Source organism: Hippichthys cyanospilos, chromosome 2 (genome assembly GCF_059441005.1).
Source record: "Hippichthys cyanospilos isolate Australia breed blue-spotted pipefish chromosome 2, RoL_Hcya_1.0, whole genome shotgun sequence".
Taxonomy (NCBI): Eukaryota; Metazoa; Chordata; class Actinopteri; order Syngnathiformes; family Syngnathidae; genus Hippichthys; species Hippichthys cyanospilos.
In genome coordinates this window covers 30,202,807-30,229,893 of record NC_142370.1, presented here as the reverse complement: position 1 = coordinate 30,229,893, position 27,087 = coordinate 30,202,807, and the positions used below count along the sequence as shown (strand labels likewise).

Sequence of the window (27,087 nt, the reverse complement as noted above, 5' to 3'; positions counted from 1 at the left end):
TAACACTGCTATTATCTCTCGCTCAGTGAGGGGGGCTTTGGAATATATCTATTCACAACCTAAATTGTTTGTTTTTAGCATCATTATAAACTCATTAAATCGCCAAAACCTATTTTTACGTTATGTTTTGGTGTGTATTTGTTTTTTTTTTTATTTTAGATGCGTCCCAGCACTCAAATTCAGGTACTTTTTTTATTTTTTCAAATGTTTGCTGAAAAGAACTTCTGAAAATTTCTGGTATTTAATGAATTAAGTATTAAAGTAATCAATTACTTTAGGAAGTTTGAAAGTAATCCTTTACTTTATTAATACTAAATACATTGATTACCGTATTTTCCGGACTATAAGCCGCACTGGTATATAAACCGCAGGGCTCAAATCATGAGGAAAAAGTCTCATCTTATAGTCCAAAAATAGGGTACTCTAGGTAATTATGTACTAAAGTAGATTGATTGATTTTTTTGTGTAATTAAGTTCGAAAGTAATAGATTAATTTAGGTGTTGAAGTATTAAAGTAATTGATTGGATTACTAAAGCAATTAATTATTTTAGCACCTCATTACCTAGCATCACTTTAGTACTTGATTCCTTTTGTACCATTTTAGAACCTCCTTTTGCCAACATTTTTGAAAAAAATATGAGTAAGAGGGATTGAATGCCTTGACTGTTAATAAAAACGTAAAAACACATTTTTGGGATTGAATGAGTTAAGGGATTAACAAATATCCTGAACAGTGGGCTCACCAGGCTGACGACTGCTAAAGGTCTCAATGAAAGGTATAAAGCATCGCTGTTTCCTTTCTCCAACCACTTTCCTAACAGTAACCATCATTAGAGCCAAGACTTTTCTTTCAAAATGATACATACGTACAATATAGTTTCTCATTTGAAATCATCTCCCCGCTTCGTGGTATTTACGCAATAAGCACAGTGCCCCTAATTATCTATTCTTGGCCAAAAATGGTCTAGCGCATGTCTCCTATGGAACCCCAAAACACCCTCACCCCATATTTATGTTTACATTTTTGTCCGAATTACTGCTCGCTGCTTCTAGATGGTGTCCCCTTGAGCTATAATCAGTCTTTGATTATCACGCACTATACTCGAACTAGTGACTACCTATAATTAAAGAAGTGTGTGTTTCTGTTGGTTAAAGGTTAAGTAGAGGTAGTAGTTTACGTTTGTTTTTAGTTCGCTTGATTATGCGAATACTGTACGGATCCCATTCCGGTGCAGCGTAAATCTAAATTTGACATCCATTCATAAGGCACGTCTGATTATAAAGGCTAACTGTAAAAAAAGGAAATTAAAGGATGACTTAAATTTTGAAAAATACAGTGTTGGACCCCTTCGCTCCCATTGGTAAGACGCATGGGAGAATGTGTTCCATAACTTTTCAAAAAAATGGCAGTGGTTATCGAAATTGTGGCAATAACATAAAATGGCATCCCAGTGGTTCATTGCACACCTATCTACAGATTCTAGTGGCATTTAGCAACCGTACCATACACAACAGGACAGTGCTGGGCCCACTGTCAACAAGGTAGTTTGCGTTGTACAATTTCTCGTGAATTAAGCATCTAGTACTGCGGAAATATTGAGAATATGTGTTATATATGTGTGTTAGATTACACTGATTACTATGTCTTGTACGCTAATTGTACGGTAATCATTTTCACTTCTCTGACACTTTTATATATATATTTTTTTATATATATATAAATATATTAAATAAATATGGGTCAAAAAAATTCCCAGAGTCTGTAACCTAATTTATGGAAGTGTTTTTTTTTTAACTAATTTCCTAGACTTATAAACAAGTAAATATCCTAGACTTATAAACAAGTAATATAAACCTTTTTTTTCTTTCTTCTTTTATATTATTTTTTTTTATATATAAATACATAAAATAAATATGGGTCAAAAAAATTCCCAGAGTCTGTAACCTAATTTAGGGAAGTGTTTTTTTTTTAACTAATTTCCTAGACTTATAAACAAGTAAATATTCCAGACTTATAAACAAGTAATATATACCTTTTTTTTCTTTTTATATATTTATATATTTTTTTATATATATAAATAATTAAAATAAATACGGGTCAAAAAAATTCCCAGAGTCTGTAACCTAATTTATGGAAGTGTTTTTTTTAAAACTAATTTCCTAGACTTATAAACAAGTAATATATACCTTTTTTTTTCTTCCTTCTTTTATATTATTTTTTTTTATATATAAATAATTAAAATAAATATGGGTCAAAAAAATTCCCAGAGTCTGTAACCTAATTTAGGGAAGTGTTTTTTTTTTTTTTTTAACTAATTTCCTAGACTTATAAACAAGTAAATATCCTAGACTTATAAACAAGTAATATACACATTTTTTTTCTTTCTGGGGGGGACCTGAATATTATAATGTATATTAACGATACAAAGTGCAGACATTAGATATGGCCCGAGTTTTTTTGTCACAATATTTGCGCTTACTGTCTACAACGAATAACTAACGGCCAACATTTTTGCATGAATGTCAAATGACTTCCCTCACACCAAGATTGAGAACACAATGCAACACTGTACTAAGCCTTTGGATGCTTCACGCTTTTCATTTGGCATTGACACACCCAGCAAGGGAACAAAAAAAATATGACACGTCGCATGGAATTTTCATCAAAAAAGACAAAAAATGTGACGCTGAAAATGTGTCTTAATCAATTGTTTTGCAGATGGCCTCTTGAACTCTTGCAGACTGAAAATCAATTACACGATATTTGTCGGTCACATGAAGCTTGTTCTGACGCTAATCTCCCTCTTTCTATGACATGAGTGATGTTTTTAACAAGGAACATTCTTTTTGAATGACATGCTGAGTTACTGCTCGTCAAAACAGCTTTAGGCTGCAAACTGGTGGTGGGGGGGAGGAGGGGGAGGGGGGCAGGATGAGGAGGCAAGTCACTCATTTTGCTTATGTGGGATCTCCATAGTAACACACTGCAGAAGCTAATATTAGCTAAGCATATTTTGGACCAGTTAAGGGCAAAACAAAAAGTGGATGTCACAGCAAAGCATTACTCATTTAATACATGTGCTTAATGTAATTTAAAAATAAAGTGGCAAAAGGAAAGCAAGAATCATGTGCTGTGCATTTTTAAGCCTTATAATACAATTTGTGGATATTGCTTTGATTTTTTTTTTTTAATCATAAAAGAATCAATGGGGAAAAACAGTAGGGAGCTGAAATCTCCAGCAGATGACTAAAACATTTAAAATTTCAAAATACAACGATTCTGACATTTCTAGGTGATTGCTTGTCAACTAGTTGAACTAGTTTAACATGTTTTAATCATGCTCTAGAATTGAAGTAGTTCATTTTGAAATTTGTCAGCTTAATTTTACACGAGTTGGAATTTGCTTTCCCAGCTGGTTTGCCTGGATCATTACAGAAACGAAAACACATCCTTGCTTACAAGCACCAACTGTTGAATGGATGATTCATTTAGCAATGATTAATTCTATTCATGCAAACAAGATTCTCAAATTTGGGAATATAAAGAATCAATTCAAATGGATGAAGACTCACACAATTTAAACTACAGTTTTCCACAAATTATGTATCCACATTTATGTATGTATGAGACCAAAATAACCCAAAAATCAAGAGAAGCACCCAGTTTTGAATGGCTGTTCATTGTCATGTTGCATGCACATTTTCTGAAATAATAAGGGGTTATGTAAGTTCACTCGTGATGGTTGAGGAGGCACTCAGAGACCCAAATATTCGTAGCGCAGTGAGAATTTGAGACATGTGTCCTCTTTAAGGGTATTTCTGACTTGTTCTGTCTCCGACATACACAACTAACTAATTTCAGGCGCTAGTCATCCCAACCAGTTTCAAAAACTCTCCTTTGAACTTTCCAAACGTAACGTCACACAATCTTGTTTTCCAGGCGTGACTCCAGAGTGTTTTTTTTTTTTTTTCTTCAGAAGCACCATGAAGTCTTTTTGGATGTACTTCAGTGGCTTTTGAACGGAATACAGTGCTCTTATTGTGCTGTCCTGTGACTCCATTGATAGGGAGTACAAAACTTTCGTCACCCAAGCGCCATTGAGTATTGTGTCAATAGATGTAATCTCTTCATTGGCTTTACTTTGGGAGATGTGATCTTTTCAACGTCAATTGAGAGATCATCTGAAATGTTTGATGCTTGTTCTCAAAGGAGATCTGCAAGCGTGAATAGTTTGTATACCCAAATTTCCTGCATTCGATGAGTTATTCCACACATAACCATGATAATGACATCAATTATAAAATAGATACATGTTTTTTGTAGTTATACTCTAATATATATATATATATATATATATATATATATATATATATATATATATATATATATATATTAGAGTATTAGAGTTTGACTGATTGTCAGCCCTGCCGATTATCATGGCTGATATTTGTAAAATTGACATTTATCGGTATCGGCCTATTTTTTAGTTCGAGCAATATGAAGAAATCGGTGTAAATGTGTTGCCTTTAAGGCTGATTCAACCGGATGTTTTTTGTTTCGAACAATGCTATGAAATTAGTGTATATATAGCTAAATTGTTGTTGCGTTTTGTTGGATGATTATTGTTTTCTTTGTGTAAAGAAAATTTTTTCCCGATAGAAGTACTTTCGATTTTGCTGATGACGCATTTCCGTTTCCAGGTTTGCAGACAACCGTGGTAATCGAACAAAATGCTATCCGACACCCTTGTCTGTAAATTATCAGACAGGAAAGTCATGAGTTTCATTTTATTATATTTCAAACATATCAGTATCGATATTAAGGAATATTTTCGTCGTATTGCCTAGTACTTCCTGTTTTTGCCGATGACGCCTTTCCGTTTCGGGGTTTGAGCTATTATTTCTTTGAGATATATATTTTTTTTGGACCGTTTTTACACTTTTACTGCAAATGAATATCTGCTCTAAATATCGGTTATCGGCTTTCTCTACAACTAATAATCGATATCAGCCCTGAAAAGCCCATATCGGTCGATCTCTAATATATATATATATATATATATATATATATATATATGTGTGTGTGTGTGTGCGTATGTATACGAGAAGCGAGATTATTTGCAATTTATCTCGATATCTTGGTCTCTTTATTGTTGCAAAAGGCCGGCATTCAAACAGGGGTATAAATACAATATATACACACACTGTATATATACGTAAGAATTGCATTTGGCGCTGCTACATGCGGTTACGCATTGAACAGCCAGATGTGAAGTGTGTCCCAAATAAGCCCCTAGAGTGCCACTCCATGAGCTTCTGTGAACAATGAGTGCATAGTGTATAAAGCATTACTCAGCAATTTCCCTGTTACATAACACGTCACTGTACTTATGGATTGTTTGCAATATTCTTGTTTAGGAAACTATGTCCAGACAGCTACCTCCTGTCTTCTACAATGATGTCTTGTTTAAAATTTAGTTAGCGACTGATAGACAACACTGACTTAGTTGGTTAATGATTTCATTGGTCTGCGCAAAAAAGTGTCTTTTGTGAGAAAATATTGAATTAGCAACACATTTGCATGCTAATTTTACCCTCAGGTAAAATATTAAACAAAGCATCCGAAGCAGACACAATCATAGACTTCCCTTTTCTGTTAAAACATTCCGTGTTTATTTGGCGTGGCATTGTTCTGCAATCCCGGGGGACTGGTTGGGTTATAACGCAGACATTCCTCACACTGTAAAAAAGTGCCAAAAGGAACACATCAGTTCCCGCCCCTTCCAAGTATGGACATCAACATATTAATGAGAATTACGGACAGTTCTGCCATTTTGACGTCAAATCTTCATCACGCTTTAGCTATGCTCCATAAGTCAAGCTTCTATGTGTATCCGTATCCATAGCGACCACACTCAAACTATTTCCACAGCAGTCACATATGCTTCTGGTTTGGACATCAGTGCTCTGTGGTAAACCCCGTTTCCGTAGCAACCGTGGGTGTGGTCATGGGTAAAGTCAGAAGGGTGGTGGGCGGGGAGGAAAAAAAAAGTACTACGCAAGAGGGATCATGGGAGGACAAAAGTGGAACATGTGCTGTGTGTTAAACAACAAATAATCACTCTTTGTGGACTCGTTATTTTTTTATAAACAGGAAACGCCGCAGTCTACCAGAGAGTGAAAAGTGCAGAGACAGAATCAAACGATGAACGCAACGCTTTCTTATTATGTGGGCGCAGCTGGTACTATCAAGATTTTCCACGGAGCATGTTGGCTTTACCACTTCCCGCATTTCCTTCTTTGCGTCCAAATCCAAGCTTTGCTTTGATTGGCTCGGGACGCAGCGAAGAATGAGCCTGGCATGAATCACGTCTTCGTGGCATCTGTGTTTAAAAAAAAAAAAAAAATAGCATCAACGTGATGTATTCCAGAACGTGAAACAGGATTTTTGAAGTATAAACACAAACTCCAGCGGTAAAGTTTTAAAATGATACCTTACATAACATATCAAATCTTTTGATATATCTACCACTGGCAATGTACGCATATTCGAATGAGTGCCCTGTGAAGGGTTAAAAGCGACTTCCTCTTTGATGGCTTTTGTTGTCCTTGGTGACAGTAACAACACAAAGTCTCGTGCTTTCACTCAGTACTTTCTGTGGTGGAAGTGAGCCTAGCATTTGACAGAACAATGTGATTTGTGGAAATTTCTTTTGTGTGTCTGTCTGTGTGTGTGGGGGATGTCGCAAAGTTATCACTAGCTAAAGCCTATTGTCTGCACTTAAGTGCAGTTAGACAGAAACCTAAAGAAATAAATGTAACGTTGTGATATTGACGAGTATAGACATCGAAGATATGTTTTTACTGGGTTCCTATGATATCTATAAAAGTCAAAAATTCATTTTAATTGGGCTGGCAGTAGATGGGTTAAGCAGAAATTCTTCTATGCATTGTTCACAATACATTCCTAAATTAAAGTTAAAAAAAAACTGAGTTTCTAATCATTGAGGTTGTGCTTTTACCATAAAATGAGAAAACTCAAAATAGTTTGAAGTTTGTCCTTGGTTTGCCCGGCTTGTTTACGCCCAACAGGAATATCCCAATAGTCCATTTTCCAACCAAAATAATTTTTTGATTTGTCTACAACTTTCAGATTTTCAACGCTGATCTCTGTAGTCTTTCTACCGACATTTAAGCAAATCAGGAAATGATTCAACACATACCAACATTTAGCTTTTCTTTAACACGATTTTGGTAGAGGCTAATAGAGAGGGGCCACTTGGTGTAATTTTCGATTTTCATATTTTGTACCTATTTTGTTCATTGTACATAGAGGAATATGTGCCAAAAACCTGAGGTTATTTAGGGCTTTTTTTCTACTTTTTTCCTCCGGGGAATCCCCAGTTTGAGAGAAACAAAGAACACAATTTTTCAGCATATTATTAAATTTTATTCTATATTTCACGCTTCAAAACAGCGAATTTCATCAAATAGCATGAAAAACTAGCCAACACTGTTTCACTATTTTCAACATCATTCATCCTTTTCTCTTTCCCCTGTAAAATTTGTGTTTTCGCCAAGTAGTCTCCTCCTATTGGCCCATATACATTTGGCAAGAATAATGAGCAAGTACCGATACCAAGTATCAGGACAATACCCGGTATCAGCCCTCTTGTGTCTTTTTTTATGACGGGCAACTAAAGATATACATGTCAGACGGATGAAATTTCTGTAAGTATTTTCATAGTACAAATGATCTTTTTTGTAATGCTAAATAAAAATAAATACACATTCTGGTATCGTCTGAAAAAAAGTGGTATGGAATGTTCCTTTTTGACATATTGTTACAGTGTTGATTATATTTAGGGAAAGAATTCTGGCAGCATATTCCGAATGTGTCGAAAACCAGACTTTTGACCTTAATCCGAATATTGACTGCATGCAAATTCGTCAGTGTGTTAAAACGGGGGTCAAAAGCATGTCACTTTGGTTTCTCCCACCCAGTGTTACACCCGACAGAATGATCAAATTTCGGGTTATGCTGCGTGCTGTCATTACGTCACTTAGAAGGGATGTGCCATTTTAATTCCTCTAAAGATAGGTCATGCCTGAAATGAATCACTTGCCAGAAAATGTCACTGGTGCAAAATTTCTACACGCGTTTGTTAGGAAATTGGGTAAACTTCAAAGGAGCCACAACTCCCCACTGCGTCTCATACTGCATGAACAAAAAGTTGACTTTTCATGAAATATGTACGACAGAATTGGGTTGTGTCCGTGTTAAAACATGACACATCTTGAAAACAAAATATCATTAATAGTTTTAACTTTTTAACATGACACTTTTAAACATTGGGGAAGGCGGAAGGAAATTATGAAAATGGAAGAGAATATGAGAGTTGGATGTCTGATGAATGGGAAAATTTACACCCTGACGGTACCTCAGATTAAGATTAAGGTAGAGGGATACGCATTTCTTGTGAGGAGCGTGCTTAGCACAAAAGCAGCTCAAATTTGGCCTACCACATCAATGCAAAGCATCCGGCGTCGACTGCAGCCACAGGTAATCCTAGCAAAAATAATGCTAATGTAACAAGACATAGAAGATCTTTCCCAAAATTCGAGATCGTCTTGCATTTCTGCGACGAACAGACTGAACAAGGGTTTATTTGAATCATTTATTAAAATTATTCAGCCATTGACAAAAGAAAACAGGCTATTCTCAATTACAGCGGGAGATAAATGGAACAATTAATATAAAATGATCTGATGCTGTTAGTGCTTATCAATTGTTTGATCTGTCAGTATAACAATCGAAATTTTAAAACATGGTTGACGGTTTTTCCAAGAATTTTTTTTTTTTTCGGTGATATTAAATGAAATTATTTAGAACAATCCATTACAAATGTTAATTAGTTCAACACTGTTGTTTTTATCTCTCAATAGCACTAAAATATGACTTCACAACCTGGTACATTTTCTGTACTTTAGTACTGCAGACAAACTGCTTAAAAATAAACATGATACAATCAATTTATTGCAAGAAAAGTTTGAATAAAATCTTGTAATAAAAACAGGAATACAATGTAGCAATGGATTGTTTTTTTTTTTTTTTTTACAAAATCTAAGCACATAAATAAATGAATTCACAGTAAATATGAAGTCAGGGCCAAAGCTCCCGTTTTCCCTTCATAATATTTATCAAAAACTTTCAAAAGAAATTGCTGTTCTAAAGGAAAGTGTAGTAAAAGTGTTTGATGCCATCCAAGAGGGAGGCACCATTTACGCAACTTTAATGGTGTACAATGTTCAAACATGAAACACAATGGGGCCTTAAAACACAAAGGCTTGTTATGTGCATGGTGATTACAGTGCATCCTGACAGGAAGGGCTGCCGGACAACCTCGTGTTATTGTTAACTTGGAAAAATCCAATCAGGAGGTTAAAAAGAAATCCACCTAGTTAACTCAAATGTGTGTATTGGCTCTTGAAGCGAAGCCACAACAATTATAACGGTCCCCAGATTTGTGTTCTCACGGGCGTCAAGAGTTTTTCTGCTCTTCTTTCAGATACTAAAAACGGTGATAGAATTTGACCAAAAAAAGAGTATTCTCATTCCCACAAAAATGCATGTGAGATTTCGCATGAGACTTTTCCATTCTTCCTTGACAATCCAGCCATGTTTTTACGGTTCCCAAAAAATCCAGGCATGTGTATTCTATGGAACCTCAAATGTTTGTGATGGTCCACTTCATTCGCGTGTCATGCCTTGAAAGCTGCACACACACAAAAAAAACTGCAAAATCACTGACCAGATTGACCAGATGAACAATTTTTTTTCCTTCGCTTCCTCAAATCTTGTGAAAACCCATTGTGACATGTCACACGGGGTCCGACTTGAGTACTGATTACATTTGCGTGATGATTCACGCCACACATACTCCTCCACCATGTATTTTGAGGTTATGGGAGAGGGAAGGTCACACCCATCAACACCTTCTGGAGCACACAAACACACAAGATGATTTTTTTCTTACGTAACCCTAACCTTAACCATTCGAACAGATTGCCTAACCCTTACCCTAATCCCAACCAAAATCCAATTCAAATCTGTACTCAAAATGCAAGTCTTGACCCTCAAAAAAGGTCTGAACTTGTGGGGTCCACCAAAATGGTTCCCACAAGTCCAAGAGGTCCCCAAAAAGACAGTGAAACCCAAGATTTAGTTCCCACCTCGTCGCAAAAATCAAGGACGCACACACACACACGACGGCAGCTTGCAACATACTTGAGAGCTGACAAGATATTTGGCCTGTTTATGGATTGTGAGGGTAAAGGTCCATCTTGTGTCTGCGTATCCAGGCATGTTTCATGCGGAACGTTCCAGATTGCTGCTTGACCTCAGTCACAAGAAATACCAACCTTATGCGTGTGATCAGACATGATACACAATCATGCACACTAACAACTTTGTGGAAGCTTTAAACTTGTACCAATTGATTTCATCATCAGATTGACCAATTTGTGCCAATACGAATTTGGTTTGGCATTAGCGCTGAGTAGCCCCAAATTGTTTTGGCTACAATACAATTGTATATGACATGATGACCCAGATGACATTGTAACCAATTTGGAATGTTTGAATTGGTCAATCATGTGGAAGTTAGATAAACACACAAAAAACAATTGGCTTTTATTTTCAAATTTGGTGAAAAAAGTTGTGGTATAAAAAATGTGTGGAAAAATGTATAACGATTTGAGTCAAAATGTAAAAGCAATTTGATATGGAAGGTTGAATGAGTGGGGATTTATATGTGCTGTAAGTGGCTACAGATAATAGAGCCAAAAATACACCGGTAAAAATAAATGTAATCAAATAATAAGGAAGAAGTGAATTGTTGTTGCAGTTTGTGTTGAAGTTGGAAAGGTGAGACTAAGTTGCGAAAAGTAGAAGTCGTTGAAGGATAAAAAGAGAAATATGACAAATGATATTGGTGTAAAACGTGCAGATTTTTGTGGAAATCTAGAAATTTCTGGCATTTGGGATTTAAAAAATGTCAAAAATCATTGCCAAGGTGAATTGAATATATTTAGAATTTTACATGGAACAAACCTTTGAAATGTCCGTCGGGAATGAATGGGGATTTTCAGGGTGAAAAATTGTGAATTGTGGGAAAATTGTGAAAGATAGGCTTGAGAAAAATAATAACCGGGAATTGTTGAATTTTCATAACATGGAAAAGATGGAACGGTTTGCATCGGGCAGCAAATTTAGGAAGAGTTGAATCCGGAAGTATGGCAGAATAAAAAGATTTTGTAATTGATATAATATAATGTTTTCAGCATTTACACAATAAAGAATTGTCATAGTGCTTACTTCATTTAATTCCCGCTGAATATTCCATTTTCTATGTTTTTGTATTTCTCCTATTCTCATAATTCTAATTCCCTCCAATCATAAACATCTCAACTCTGCTTGTCTAACCCTTTTGCACACACTTTGCAAACTATATGCATGCCGGTTTTTTTTGTAATTTTGAAAATAATTTTAAAGGCATAATAACTTTATTTTTTTTCTTCCAACCAATAAAATTGTTCAGTGGCAACAGTTCTATCCATACAAATGTAGTTTTTTTTTTATCCCCCCCAGGTCAATATAAGGGCAAAAACGTGAAAAAAAATTAAAGGGTTTGTATAAAAAAATAAATATTTCTCTACATGAATATTCCATATGCCAGTTTTATAAAGGTTTTTAATGCTCTAATAACTAAAGTTATTTTTGAAGACTTTTATTCTTTCAACCACTCAAATTGTTCAGTGGCATCAGCTTTATCCACACATATGTAGATTTCATTTATTTTTTTATCCCCTGCACCCTCCAGGATAATATAAGGGCAAAAAAGTGAGTTGGAAAAAAAAATAAAAAGTTTGTATTGAAGATTTACATGATTTAAACATCTTTTTAGAAGTTTGATCTTCCTAGTGATTTTTTCCCCCCATTGAGTCTTTTAAAATCAAAGAAAGGTCCAAAATTTGTAAAATAATGCCACACGGGTTCATGTATCATCATTCAAGAGCAGAACACAAACCAGATCGAACGCGGCTCCAGTGATGCACATTAAAACACAAAACATCATTTAAGTCAAAATATGGGAGTTCACTTTGGACCGGGTTATGATTCATAAGCGGCTGTTAAATGAGTGAAATTCTTCCGAGCAATGTGAAACAAACGTTCCTGTTTCTGCAGATTTCAACTAACCTCCCACATGATTCAAAAGCTACTGATAACTCCCATTCACAATGGTCGCGCTGGTGTCATGTGAGTTTCACTGCGCAACACTTCTATTGATCTTTTGATTTCTTTTTTCCCGGTCGCATTTGCAACCCGGCGTCGTTGTTGCCACACGTTCTGTTCGGGCACGGTCCCGCAGCCTTTTTTTTTTTGCTTTCGCGGCCCGGTGTCGAATGCCTCTGCCCTCCTTGGCATCCGCTGCGGTTCAAGGAGGATGGGAGTTTTATTTTTGTATATTTCCATGACGATGAGGCCGGCCGAGGGCCAATGGCGGGAAAAAAAAAGAGCGATGGAAGGAGGGGGAAAAAAAAAAAGATGGAGGCGAGGGGTTATGGCGTCGGGGCTTGGATTTGCTTCGTGTAAGATGTGACTCATCGTGACGGGGGACCGGAGGAGGGAGGAGAAGAACGCAGGGCGGGTCTTGGTGGATCGCAGCCCAGCCCAAAAAAAGTGAAGTTGCATTGCTGGAAGTTATGAGTGATGAACTGCAAAACAGCAAGCGTGCAAGAAAAAGGAAACAAACACAATATTCCAATATACTGGCCTAGCTACTCGATAATATGATGTAGTGCAGTTTTAACCTATACCGCAAAGATAAATCGGTATTCCTGACCAGAAAAAAAGGCTTTAGTAATGATAATAAATTCCCAGGAATTAAAAAAAACAAAAAAATACATATAAAACGGTGATTTCAATTTGAAGTTCTTCACACTGGTAAAATGTTTAGTATTCAATAAAACAGTTGAGAATATATATATATATATATATATATATATATATATATATATATATATATATATATATATATATATATATATATATATATATATATATATATATATATATATATAATTGTGTGTGTGTGTATTTCACAAAATCAGGCTTATGTTATGAATATTGAGATATTGATGTATTCTAATTCTACACTAAAATCCCAGTAAAATGATATATAATATATATAAGGGAGCAATTTGAACATTGGCATTGAAATCCCTAGTTTGGAGAAAAACGTCATGAAATTTGATTAATTCATTTTGAAAATGTGCTAAATCGTGAAAACGAGGTTTTGTAAGAGAGGCAGGTTTGCAGGGTGGTTCACGAGACAATTTTACAATAGTTAACTCGTGAAATGTGGCATTTAAACTAGTTATATCCAAGCTTTTAGTTATTTGCACAAGCTATGAACAGTTTACTTTAAAACCGATTTGAAACCAGTACAAGTTAGTGTTGTCTGTATAATTTCCACAGAGTGATTTTTTTTTTTTTTTCAATTAATGAATTTTTTTTGGGGGGTGGGGGATATTGCCCAGTCCTACTTTTAACTATGAGGAGCTGTACAGCAAAGGGAAGGCATATGCACTATATGACTATAATGTAAAGTGGCATCGACTCAAATACCATAATTTCCCCACTATAAGGCGCACCTGAAAGCCTTATTTTTTTTTTTTAAAAGCTGATGGTGCGCCTTTTAATCAGGTGCGCCTTATATATGGATCAATATTGAGATTGGGATTCGTAGATGGGGAATGAAGTGATAAAGTAAGCTTTACTTGTTTCTTTTGTGTGTTTACAGTTGAACAAGTTTGGTCATATTGATATTGAATTATTATGCTATTGAGAGTTATTATTAGAGTTATTATTGTTATTACTTTGAGTATTACTATATTGTGATTGAAAAAGTTTTAGATTGTCATTAATTGAGGGTGCGTCTTATAATCCGGTGCGCCTTATATATGGAAAAAGCTTTGAAATATGTCATCAATTGAGGGTGCGCCTTAGAATCCGGTGCGCCTTATAGTGCGGAAAATACGGTAGTTGTCTATTGTCTTTAACTGCTTTTGAACAATTTCAGAAACGTTCATGCTATCCTGTATCATGTTGTCTATCATACCCCATGTGCAGCAGTAATGAAAAGCAGCCGGTTGACAGCGCAGCTCACCTGGTGTGCGTTTGCTCAGTGCGCTATTGAGAACTCGGCGGTAATAACCAAAGAATCTTGAGCCCTAAAGCCTCCAAAAACTGCTAGCGCCACTGCGAAATATCCATTGGCAGGATAGCTCAGAGGGGCTGGATGTTTTTGACGAGAAGTGGAGGGCACAGGCTGCGCCAAAAGCAACAGGTCAACTCTTAGGTCAACTTTGATCGCAATCCGCACTAAATCTTATACATCAGTAGACGGCATCGCTGCAAGTAGGCCTACATTCTTATTAGAAAGGTCATTGTTAGGGGAGTGTGAAAACATGCTCATCATGGAAATCTTTAAACAGAAGCTAAAAGCAACATTTGGAATGTGAACATCATTTTTACATAACACTTTGTCAGCGTATTGATTTTTGCTAGTATCAAAGGATTACCGCTAACTTTTTATAGGTTGGGCTCACGATGGACCAGCAAGGTGGTAAAAAAAAAAAAAAAAAAGAATTTCCACTCTAAGTTCTGCAAAAGGTTTCAGGCAGACCGCTGACGTTAGCATTAGCCGCTAGCTGATTGCTGACTTGCCGTTATTATACACTTCACTGTTTATCGGTGGTAGAGACTATGTATTTGTACTAACTGATGACAAATAATGACAAAATATGTTTAGGAAGGGATTTGTTATTTTAACATTCTTACCATTCTTGCTATTATTACCATTAGCATTGTTACCATTTTCTTTATGACTATTAACCCTCTCAGGCTCAACGTAGGTTTTAGTATTTTTTTTAAATTTTACTTTTGAGTAAAAAATGTTTCATGAATATCAATGAAAATTGTAAGGGGATTCTCATTTGACGCTTAACCTATTTTAGCAATCGATTCAGCAACAGTGAACAAATGCATAAACGCTACTTAAAACATTACATTTACACGTACATCATTTGTTTGTTTCGTTGAAACAGATTATTTTCTTTTAATTCATTGGAACCTATCAGAGGTTGACCATAATCCCATGAATGCCCAGTGTTTAAGATGTTGCTTAATAATAGTAGTTTAGCAATAATAATAACAATAATTGTAATATTAATGTCTTAAATGTACATATAAAATCTTTTTAAGATTAAATCCGATAATCAAACAATTTAAAGGTTAAAATTTATTTTATAAAGTACCACTACTACTTGTAATAATAATAATAATAATAATAATAATGATAATAAACAAAATAATAATAATAATAATACAAATGATTATTATTGTTGCTGTAATCAAAATCACATAATTATTATCTTTATGTGCTACTTTTCGGGTCTTCAAAACTGACAAGCTTGCCAATATTGCAAAATAAATATGTTAAATATGGATGGGGGCAGAAAAGTTGTCTTGTATATGACAAAAGCCACAATTGCTAATGGTTGGATGTTTGCAGTTGTATACTTAAGTGGCTGAGATGCCACATGAATCTGTAATAAATAGATGACAGCTATTATTCATGTCAGGATGTCAATGACAAAGTGGTTGCTAGGAGCTACCACAGAAAAACCTGTCTTGCGGTTTACGTCGACATGTAAAACAAGAGAGAGACTTCCTGCTGTCATATTGCAACGCATGCTAATTTGTGGGGTGTGCTTGCTTGTAAAAATGATTCTGATAACAAGTGTAAGAAAAGATGCATCCTTATTATCCTCCACGTTAACTTTTGTGTGATTCATTAAAGCCAAGCATCCCTCTTACCACCAAAGTAAACATTTATTCAGAAGTTTTAATCTTAAACCGAAAAAAAAAACATCAAAACGCCTGGCTCCGAAAAAGGTTTTCTGAAACAACACGGAGGCCCGCAGGAAGGTCAGGTAATGGTTTTCGGCGACTGACAATGTGTCATGGGAGTGTAATATTACAGGCCTGCCTCCAGGCCCTTGCCCAGACCCGCAGCCAATGGCAGTTCACCCCAGTCTCCTCCCACAGCAACAGGCGCTTTAAAACTCCTCACTTGTCCCATCTCTTCCTATCCACTCTGGTCTCGCTACCCTCTGCCGGCCTGCCTGCCTCTGCCTGCCTCACCGACGTTCATCCAAAAAAAAAAGCAAAAAATAACCTCAAGCTCAAAATGGCAAGCACTTACAAGACCAGCTCGTACACCGTGAGGAGCTCCTCCGCCCCGAGGAACTTCAGCAGCAACTCCTACGCCGGATCCGGAGGGATCACCTCCCGCAAGAGCTTCAGCGTCAGGAGTTCCTACGGGGGTGGCCAGAAGGGCTTCGGAGGGTCCGGCATCTCCAGCAGCAACGTCTACGGCCTCGGCTCCGCCATGGGGGGATCCGGCATGGCCTTCGGGAGCGGCATGGGCCTGGGGCAGGCGCCCATCACCGCCGTGACCGTCAACAAGAGTCTGCTGGCCCCCCTCAACTTGTCCATTGACCCCACCATCCAGGCCGTCCGCACCCAAGAGAAGGAGCAGATCAAGACCCTCAACAATCGCTTCGCCTCTTTCATTGACAAGGTAAGCAGAGGCGGTTCAAAAGTTCCAGCTGACACTGACTGAAAGCTTCCCTTGCACGCGTTCATTTAAACGCGAGATCCATTCATGCAGAAACGGGCTCGCAAACACAAAAGAGAGCAAACCAGATAGCGAAGGGCGTGTCGGGCCTCGGCATAAGTTACCTTGGGACTGCTTTCCTCCCTTTAGCTGGGGTGGGGCCCTTTCTTACTTCCCACTGGCCTCCACCGCTGGACTTTAGAACAGTGCACCCCCTCCCCTCTCTCTCTCTCTTTTTTTTTTCCTCGCTACTGAATCCATGCAACTCTCGGGACCGTGTGCCCCCTTAAGGCCGCGGCGCTGGGTTAATATTTAAAAAGCTCTGCCGGTTTCATGTTCTGCTTAACGGCAGCTGTGAAGCCGGGTAGTGCAACGAGAGCAAAGTTGCTATCTTGTGGAGACGGTCAAAAAGGCTCTGACATGTCTGCAAATGACATTTCCTGACCCTTTCTCACAACCTGTTCTGTCACACCTTTTGCTTGGTTAAATATTTACTCGCCCTCTCTCTCTCTCTCTCTCGCCCTCATTTGCCTGCAAAAGGCTTCATTTACAAAAACAGGAAAGCACAGGGGTGATGGGTAAACTCGCTCTGTTGCTCCATCACCAGCTTTTTCCAGTCAGACTAACTGATCACCCCCCCCCTCCCCCCCCCTGTCAGGATGCATGTACTACGTCAAGCCTTCCTTTCTAAAAAGGCAACCTGCAAAGCTCCAAAGACAGATAAGATCAACAAAGACTATAGAAGGCAAACGGGAGTCATGGCGAGCTTGATGGATGTTAAGAGGTGGCGGGAGTATTTATAATATTAGCGATTCTCATAAAAATATTTAGTTCAAGCCAGTATCCTGTTTCTATTTTTAGAAAAAAAAAACAGGAAGCAATCACCTTTATTCATGCTTGTAAACGAAATGTTTTTCTTTAAAGAAGCTAGTTAAATCACATTGAAACAAATGCATGATCGTCCAATCCTTTTCAAAGAAAAGGGGGGGGGGGGGGGTGACCTCAGGGAAAAAGCTTTGTTTTGCCTTGTGAAGTAAAAGACAAATTGGAATAATTTATTTCAGGCACTTTGATGCATTTGGTTATTTTTTTCAGTTTAAGACTAGCCTATAACCTGCATAAACGCTGCAAAAAGTCATCCACAATTATGGAAAGTTGTTTTCAATTGTTTTTTTCTTTTGTTAATGTTAAAAAGAAAAGGTTTTTGTTTTATAATTTTATTAATAATAATCTTATTTATGGTGGGCATGCGAGCGCAAAAGGTTTTCTTTTTGCTTTGCAAAATATAATTGAGAAGCACTGGGCTAGTCTCGCTAATAAACATAAACACAAAAAGAGAAATCATCCTGGGTTTGCGTCTACGCTGTCATGAATGAAGTATAAGCTCTCCCTTTCTTCATTCATCACGTCTCGGTGTGGTTTTCTCCTCAGGTGCGCTTCCTGGAGCAGCAAAACAAAATGCTGGAGACCAAGTGGAACCTGCTGCAGGGCCAGACCACCACGCGTTCCAACATCGACGCCATGTTCGAGGCCTACATCGCCAACCTGCGCAGACAGCTCGACAGCCTGGGCAACGACAAAATGAAGCTTGAGGCCGACCTGCACAACATGCAGGGCCTGGTTGAGGACTTCAAGAACAAGTATGTGGGGAAAACGGATAAAAATACAAATGTGGCTGCACATTGCACACAAGAGCATACAGGCCCACACATGTCTCGAATGTAAACACATGATAAGTGGTTTTTTATTCAGGAGTTTCTACCAGGCTCCCCAGTGAGCTATTCTGATGGATGACTTGCACCTCCTAGTGTTACTTTTGGATATAACTTATCACGATCGCGTGCAAAGCATAAAGGAAGCACTTGGAAATGTTCTTTTTTTTCTGACAGGTATGAAGATGAGATCAACAAGCGCACGGAGTGTGAGAATGACTTCGTCCTCATCAAGAAGGTCTGTTGGATTCGATTCAGTTGCGTTTATAATGTCAGCCTTTTTTCCGGTGCGTCTTGTTTGAGATGAGACGCACGTGACAGAATACGATACAAAAAGGGTGTGTTACTGTCAACTGGAAGGAATTGAAAAAAAGGAAATGGCATTTTGAACATTTGCATTGAATCGTTTGCGGCCTTTTTGAGTCGGATGCGCATGTACTTTCACAGGAACTCTAATTTCCTTCCACGTTAAAAAAAAAAAAAAAAAAAAAAAAAAAACAATCGATAGACGTGACTGTCCAATGCCATCTTGGTTTGGTGCAAAACAAGACATGTAAGGACATTTTTTTTTCTTTTACTGTAAAAACTCATTCAATCCCAAAGACGTATTTTTATTTATTTATTATTTTTAGGAGTTCAGACATTCAATCCCAGGTATCTTCTTACTTTTTTTTCCCAAGTGTTTTCCTAAGTACTAAATTGATTAGTTTCATTAGGTATTTAAGTCTAGGGATTTTATTACTCTCGTCCTAAATGAATGGATTACTTTAGCACTTAATTATGTAAATGATTATGTTTAGGTACTTTAGCACCTAAAGTAATGACCTATTTTAATTCTTGTTACCCAACAATCAATTCCTTTAGTGCTTAATTATGTAAATTATTTCTTTAGGTACTTTTAGTACCTAAAGTAATCAACTAATTTAGTACTTATATACTTAAATTAATTAATTCGTTTTCATACTTAATTCTTTCCTTTTTCAGCATCCTCTTTTGGACAATCTTTTAGCTAAACACTTACATTATTAATTATTATATATTATTATTAGTTGTTGTAGTAGTAGTAAATATATATATATATATATATATATATATATATATATATATATATATAATGAAATAAATATAAAATACAATTATTCCTTTGGGATTGAATGAAAGGAATTAATTTTCATTTAATTCAATATAGCTTTTTTTCTTGAAAGAAAAAAAAAAGGGCCAATCAAATCCCTTCCTGCCATTCTCCCAAAACAATGGATTGTTGCTTCAGTCCCCAGGCTGAATCCGATCTTGTATTTTCTCCAGGATGTAGATGAGGCCTACATGAATAAGGTCGAGCTGGAGGCCAAGCTGGAAAGCTTGACAGACGAGATCAACTTCCTCAGGTCCATCTACGAGGAGGTACGGAAACAAAAAGACGATATGACGGTGGCGGATGTGTGCGCTTCCTGCTGTTGGCGGGCCATCAAGTCAAATACTTTTGATGTTCTTAATCCAGGAGCTGCGTGAGCTCCAGAGCCAGATCAAGGACACATCAGTCATTGTGGAAATGGACAACAGCCGCAACCTGGACATGGACTCCATCATCGCAGAGGTGAAGGCTCAGTACGAGGACATCGCCAACCGTACCCGCGCCGAGGCAGAGACATGGTACAAGACCAAGGTAATGAGCGAGCATTTTCCTCTTTTCACCTTCGTCCCGATTCGAGCCGGATCCAAAGCTGCTCTTCTTGCCGCGATTCATCTAGTACGAGGAGATGCAGACGTCCGCCAACAGATACGGGGATGACCTGAGAGCTACCAGGACGGAGATTGCCGACCTTAACCGCATGATCCAGAGGCTGACGGCCGAAATTGATGGCGTCAAGGGACAGGTATGGACCGATATTTCACAACTCCCAGGAAACCCAAGCGATCACCAAAAGAATATTCACCTTCATATTTTTTTTTTTTCCCTTCTCCCAGCGCGCCAACCTCGACGCTCAGATCAGGGAGGCCGAGGAGCGCGGCGACCTGGCTGTTAAGGACGCCAAGGCCCGCATCAGGGATTTGGAGGATGCCCTCCAAAGAGCCAAGCAGGACATGGCCCGCCAGATCCGCGAGTACCAGGACCTGATGAACGTCAAGCTGGCTCTGGACATCGAGATCGCCACCTACAGGAAGCTGTTGGAGGGCGAGGAGGACAGGCTGGCCAACGGCATCAAGGCCATCAACATCTCCAAACAGAGCAGTAAGTCCTCTTTGATACGGAAACCATTTGATGACATCACAGTACAGGAAACTAGATTTCCGACGTCGGGTTTTGTTCTTCTAGATCAGTGGTTCTCGAATGGGGGGTACTTGAAGGAACTTAGGAGCGTACATGAGATTTTAAATACAACAAACAAACATGCAAAAATCATACAAAAATCATGATTGAATTGTTTCAGGAAAATACAAGTTCACAAAACACATTTTATGTTCAGTAGGGTATTCAATTTCATTATTGTAAAAAGCCAGCTTCTCCCCATACTAGAATGGTTGGACCCAACTTGTCATGTGCCACCTCTCGTTACCTGTCAAGTTAACAATTTATTTTGTGAACTCAACTCTATTATGATCCCGAAAGAGGACACTTTAAGTTGAATATTTTTCTGCGGACAAATATTTATTCATAATTATTTCTTTTTGAGAACAGGTCTGACACTTTATGTTGGTTATTTTTTTGTGGCCGAATATTTATTATTAATTAAGTTAATTATTTAATTTTGCAAACAGATCTCTACTGTAAGCCCAAAACAGGGCACATTACATTGTTGTTTTTTTGTTTTTTTTTTGTGGGGCAGAATTTATTTATAACTATTTTTTTAATCTTTTTTTATGACAAATTTCTTCAATGATCCAAAAGAGGACACTTTCAGTTGATTATCTTTTTGTGGACCCTTAAGTTTGATAGGGTCTAAGGTTTCATAAATCAGACACTGATGACATGTTTTAAGTCTTTTTTTATTAATTTATTTATTTTACCTCAAAATGCTTTGGACTGGTTAAGAGTTACTTGACGAAAAAGATATCTGATATGGGGTACATCACTGACAAAAGGAGGAAAACCACTTCTCTAGATGAGACACTTTTTTTTTTTTATTACTGCAATTCCTTTGCACGAGTCTTGATTCTTACACCAAAAGAGCACCATCTAGAGCCCTAAAAAATAATCACAGGGGCTTCATGAGGCATCATCTTCCCATCTGGTACATGACATAGACATCCACATTCTGGAAGCATTTCACGAGCCTAGCAGAACAGCATAGAATAGAATAGAATAGAATAGAATAGAATAGAACAGAATGGCTTTTTTGTAATCGGAACGGTCGCGATATTCTTCTACAGCAAGCTACGGCGGCATGGACGGCCTGAAGAGCGGCTACTCCAGCTCCTACAGCAGCGGCTACAGCAGCGGTTTCGGCGGCAGCGGCTACACCAGCGGCGGCTACACCAGCGGCGGCTACGGCGGCAGCGGCGGCAGCAGCAGCGGCGGAAGCTACAGCCAGACCAAGAAGAACGTGGTCATCAAGATGATCGAGACCAAGGACGGCCGAGTGGTCTCCGAGTCCTCCGAGGTCATCGAGGATTGAGCCGGTGCGCTTTCCGGGCAACTCAGTGCGCTTTGAGCTCCCTTTGCCCTCCTCTGGTAGTTTTTACACTTACATTTCAAGTCCCACCTAACTTTTTGTAATTAACATGTCTGAAGCTTGCCCAGTCACTCTCCCGTAGAGTCCTTAAACAAAAAGTGTCCTTACGCTACCAATTACCTGAAAGGGACCAAAGAATCCGTTTTGTACGTCTGATACTTGAGTGTTGTCTCCGAAAGTGACGTTGAAGTGAAGGCAAATCCGAAATTTGAATATATGCAACAGCTACTCCGCTCACGCAGGACTGCTCCCCCCTCTGGTGAACAGTGGTTTTGTCGAAGGAATGTGAACGTGCTGAAGTCTCGACGGTCTAACTCAATGTCTGCAAAATACCTGCTACAGTAGGTAGTGCGTGTCTTCCCCGTGCGTGTCCTGTAACCGTTTGACCTCCTTGGAGAGCGCCCACATGATAGTGTAGCCCTGAGGTGCTGTTTTTGCTACCACACCAAATAAAAATGTGTCTCAACATACCGTGTCGGTTTTCATTTCAGCAACTTGCACGATGTGTCCACAAATGGGACGCCAGGATGCTCAAAGTACTGTAGCTGGTATCTCGTTGTGTGCCAAAATGTGGGGGGTGCATAATTGGCCCTCATGTAGTATTTTGACCATTTTTGGCACATTTTCTCACACCTGCTTGTGTGAGAACTAAGTGGTCATGCGAGGTTGAAATTTGACACCACCTGGGTGAAATTTCAGCTCCCTAGAATCCCTTTTTTTCAATGTTTTAATTTGATGTTAAATGCCTTTGGTGTACAGATCAAAGGATTGGACAACATACTGCACAGGTTTGATAAGAAGAAAAATAGAAATAGTGCGGAAGTATTCATTTTTAAGAATGATTTCACAGCTGCAACAGGTTCCTTGACCAGCATCAACTATCAGTCTCCCCTACTTAAAGGGACAGTGTGTAAGATTTTGACCGTTTTACATTACGGGCTGCAGGATGCGCTGCATGGGCTGCATTTACCATACCATACCATTGTCCATTGCTAAAACAAACATGGCCGCCTCCGGAGTGCCACCCCTCCCACGTAATGTCATTTAATGATAACTAGACCTACGATTATTTTCAAAACATACTGTTGGTCTTTCAGAACGCCTTCATTTGCACGTTTTTTAAATTTACAATCATTTAATTGAGTCCCTTTTCATGAAAAATGGTCTTAATCTTACACACTGTCTCTTTAAGTCCACGTAACTTTGCTGGGAATGTGCAAATGGGAATGTTCTTCCCTCTGTATTTTTTGTTAACATTAAGCACTAATGTTAAAAACAAAATAATAATGTTACCATATTTTGTTCTGTTGTTTTTCTTTTTTTTTTTGGGGGGGGGGTGGCGGTTACATTGATATATACAAATATTGCACAAGGGATTTGTTGAGAAAAAAAAATCTATGTAAACCTGACAAAAATATTTCAATGGCAACGACATGTTTACGTGTAAATGGGAAGCTCCAGCATTTGAAATACTTAAAGGGAACGCAGCAAGATCCAAACATTTGTTATAGTTTACAGGGTACAGAGATGCACTTTGCATTTACAAGGATTCTTAAGTCGAGGCTGAGTTGCTGCTGAGGAACCACCATATGGCTGCACATTCATCTTTCCATAGCTTTGTTGTTTTTTTTGCTTTTGGGTGGCCTCTCCATATAGGAGTCCATGCAACAGAGATACAAAGTCTGCTTTGTCTTTGCCAACACTTGAGCCCATAAAGGCTGCCGCTACCACAAGTGAAGTTCTTACAAAACACCAATGGCGCATTGAATCAGATTACGTTTTATTTTTTTCTCCTGGGGGTAAACAGAGCAATAAAGTCTTTCAAATGCACATCAACTCAAATGCAAATGGACACAACCAAGTTTGGATCAGCAACAACTTGTGTACTACGGATAGCTCGTTGTGTGTATTGTAAGGCGCAACAGCGTTATTTGGAAGTTTTGCCAGTGGAAATTAATTTTGCGCAAGAACATGCATCGAAACCGAAGCAGTGAAAAATTATATGATTGAAAATCAGTACTAAAATTTAGTTTTATTTATCGTTTCATTGTGATTTCTTTTTCCGATAGACCTTTGGAGAGAACAAACAAACAAACAAAAAATATCAAAACTGAAATGGATTTTTTTTTTTTTCAAGTGAATCCATACTTTCAAAGATGCCAAATTTGATGCCAAACGGTAGGCAGATGGAGTTTCCTGTTTACTGACAAATGTCCGGCGGTGGAAACGTATCTTCCTCCTGCAACTACTAAAACTAACCACTAGAGGGCAACCGCTCGCCGTTGAACTGGAATTCCTTTGTACACGTCTATGCATTGCCTGGCTTTAATTTACGCAACCTAATGACGTCGAGTATTATGAGTTTTTTTTTTTCTCCACACTTTCAGAAAGTGTAGTTTATCCCATTATGTAATTCTTATAATGGTTAAAGTCTGTAGTCGCATCTAATTGAGCTGAGGCTCCGTAAAAAATTGGAAAAATGTAATATTTGGTGCGGTAATCGTTGACACAAATTAAACCTATTGCTTAAGGAATGCTCCTCGAATGGTGGCAATCAACACCGCCGTTTTTTTTTTTTGTAATGAAGCCCTGGCAATTGCACAACACATCTACCATCTACAAAATTGGCAAAAAGTGTTGCACAAAAACAGTTTACACACCATCGTGACAAGATCAAAGAGATTGCGGTTGAAAAATTCGAACTCCCCAAAATATAAGCGCATATATCTAATTACAAAAAGAAGGAGCCCTTTAAAAAAGAATGCCGTCAAGGGTGGAGCAAAGCATGCAAAGACTTGAATGTACTTAAATGTAATTCGCCTTTCCAGAAGAAGATAAAGTGAATCATACCATTGAATCCATCCATCCATCCATTTTCTCAGCCGCTTATCCTCACGAGGGGTCGCAGGCGTGCCGAAGCCTATCCCAGCTGTCTTCGGGCAGTAGGCGGGGTACTCCCTGAACAAGTTGCCAGCCAATCACAGGGCACACACAAAGACGAACAACCATTCATTCTCACAAGGATGACACTTTAGAGTGCCCAATATATCTACCTGTTAGAATAATTATTGTTAGAATAGTTATAGATATAGTGATTATACATTTGCTACAAAATATTAATGCTCGCAATGAAGAAATGCTTTGCTGCGTGAATGAATAAACACATACTGAATGATAATAATGAATGAATAAACTGCTGATGTACTGCTAGGTATGTTGATGGTACGCTGGGAGAATGAGTGCACTGTTTGTGGGAAAAGAACTGTCTCGTCATTGTTTTCTTTCAAGCAGAAGGAAGGCCGCTCAAGCCTGCCAGTCGGAGCGTTCCCACACCTGTGACTCTTATCGATGTTATTGCTATGCATTATCAGAATGTTTCGCTACGTATTTTTTCATACATGCATTAGTTTCTCACCCACATGCTCACACATAGAAGGACAAGTACACAAGGTCCCGGCCATAGACTTGCGTTTTTCCCTGCCCCTTGAGGGCCGGGACCTTCATGTAGTTAGGGATCTCTGTAACAAATAAAAGTAAGGGGAGTCGGAGAGATTGGCAGAGCGCAGTAGAATTGTCCTTGGCCGGTTCCTCTTCGCTCCCCTCATGCATGAGTTGGGAAGATTGCCTTGTCTCCTTTTTTGTGTACAATTTCTTACAAATGTCTGACAAATTAACCTGACATTTATTTGGTCCTTCGAGCCGGATCGCAATATACCTGAGGTCTCCAGAGGCGGAGTCGACAACCAGGCAAGACCGTGGCCACGGCAGTAAGACCTTTTTCAGGGACTGGGTCCCGGCTCCGCATCTGGGGACTGAGGGTTGACGCGAAGCCGAAGGAGAGAAGGCATCATGGGGTGAGTAGGTGAACTCGCATGCTGACGTTGTGATATTGTGGTATTGTGAACTCGCATGCTGACGTTGTGATATTGTGGTGTTGTGAAGTCGCATGCTGACGTTGTGATATTGTGGTGTTGTGAAAACCTTGAGAATACTAGTCCCTGTCAAGTGAAGAGACCGAGTAGTCTATAAACAAAGGGCGGCGGTGTCCTGTATGTACTTAATAGAGTCCGCATTTAAAACGTGTGCGCAGGAAATTTGGAATAGGGCGGCGGTGTCCTGTACATACTTAATAGAGTCCGCTTAAACGCTGTGCGCTAAGCGTTGTGTGGGTGTGAATTGTGTGTGAAAGGAGACGCCGATCTCATATGAACTAAACGGGATTGTGTGTGAAAGGAGACGCCGATCTCATATAAATTTAACGGGATTGTAAGTGACAACTCTTTGTGGAAGCAAAGGCAAGAATACTCCGCCCTGTTGGGTAGAAGCTTGAGTATTACCACATTGAGAAATTTATTGTCACCCCGTTTTTTGTTGAATATCAGTCTTTAGGTAACCCTAGGTTCATAGACTGAGCTAAATTTGCATTAATGGGGAATACTACCGGTAGAGCAACAGCTTGCATGCAGAGATTGGAAATGTGTCGAAAAGCAATGTCCATCTAAAATAAAACACTTGAATTTGTGGATAACAAAATATGGTTTTGCTGGCCAGCTTAATACACAAAAAATAGACTTACGAGATAAAATAAGAATTACAAGGAAAAATAATAAAAATAAAATGGACAAAGATGGATATGTGGATACTGAGTTTTGGTTGACAGTAGCGGATATGTGGATACTAAGTTTTGGTTGATAGTAACTGGAGAATTTGGATATATAATATAATAAATGAAAATTATACATGATAGAAATAATAAATATAGACACTATGAGAAATTCCTATTTAGAAATAGGAAATCATATCAGAGCATATTGTGTAGTGGCTACACAGCAAATTGAGGTTCAGGTAGAGATTATAACACCAAATATTGTGGTTGTTTCAGTAAGATGCAATGAGAAAATTAATAATTAATAACAATTACATGACTCTGATAACAAATATGGGCATGAGGTGGTGAG

At 38.3% G+C, this 27,087-nt stretch overlaps 1 protein-coding gene across 1 annotated transcript; it reads left to right on the top strand.

Moving 5' to 3' along the window:
- Positions 1-16,208: 16,208 nt before the first annotated feature.
- LOC148428210 (keratin, type II cytoskeletal 8-like) lies at positions 16,209-22,597 on the top strand. Its single transcript, XM_088401961.1, has 8 exons — positions 16,209-16,710; positions 18,178-18,386; positions 18,636-18,696; positions 19,764-19,859; positions 19,957-20,121; positions 20,207-20,332; positions 20,424-20,688; positions 21,828-22,597. Exons 1-8 carry the CDS (start codon positions 16,318-16,320, stop codon positions 22,070-22,072), a joined length of 1,560 nt encoding a protein of 519 aa, XP_088258087.1. The 5' UTR covers positions 16,209-16,317; the 3' UTR covers positions 22,073-22,597.
- Positions 22,598-27,087: the final 4,490 nt, after the last annotated feature.

Bases quoted from the DNA above. Each gene is read 5' to 3' on its own strand.
- LOC148428210 (XM_088401961.1), top strand. From the start codon at position 16,318: ATGGCAAGCACTTACAAGACCAGCTCGTACACCGTGAGGAGCTCCTCC. The intron at 18,697-19,763 runs GTCTGTTGGATT...TATTTTCTCCAG, and splicing joins ACTTCGTCCTCATCAAGAAG to GATGTAGATGAGGCCTACAT. The intron at 20,333-20,423 runs GTATGGACCGAT...CCCTTCTCCCAG, and splicing joins TTGATGGCGTCAAGGGACAG to CGCGCCAACCTCGACGCTCA.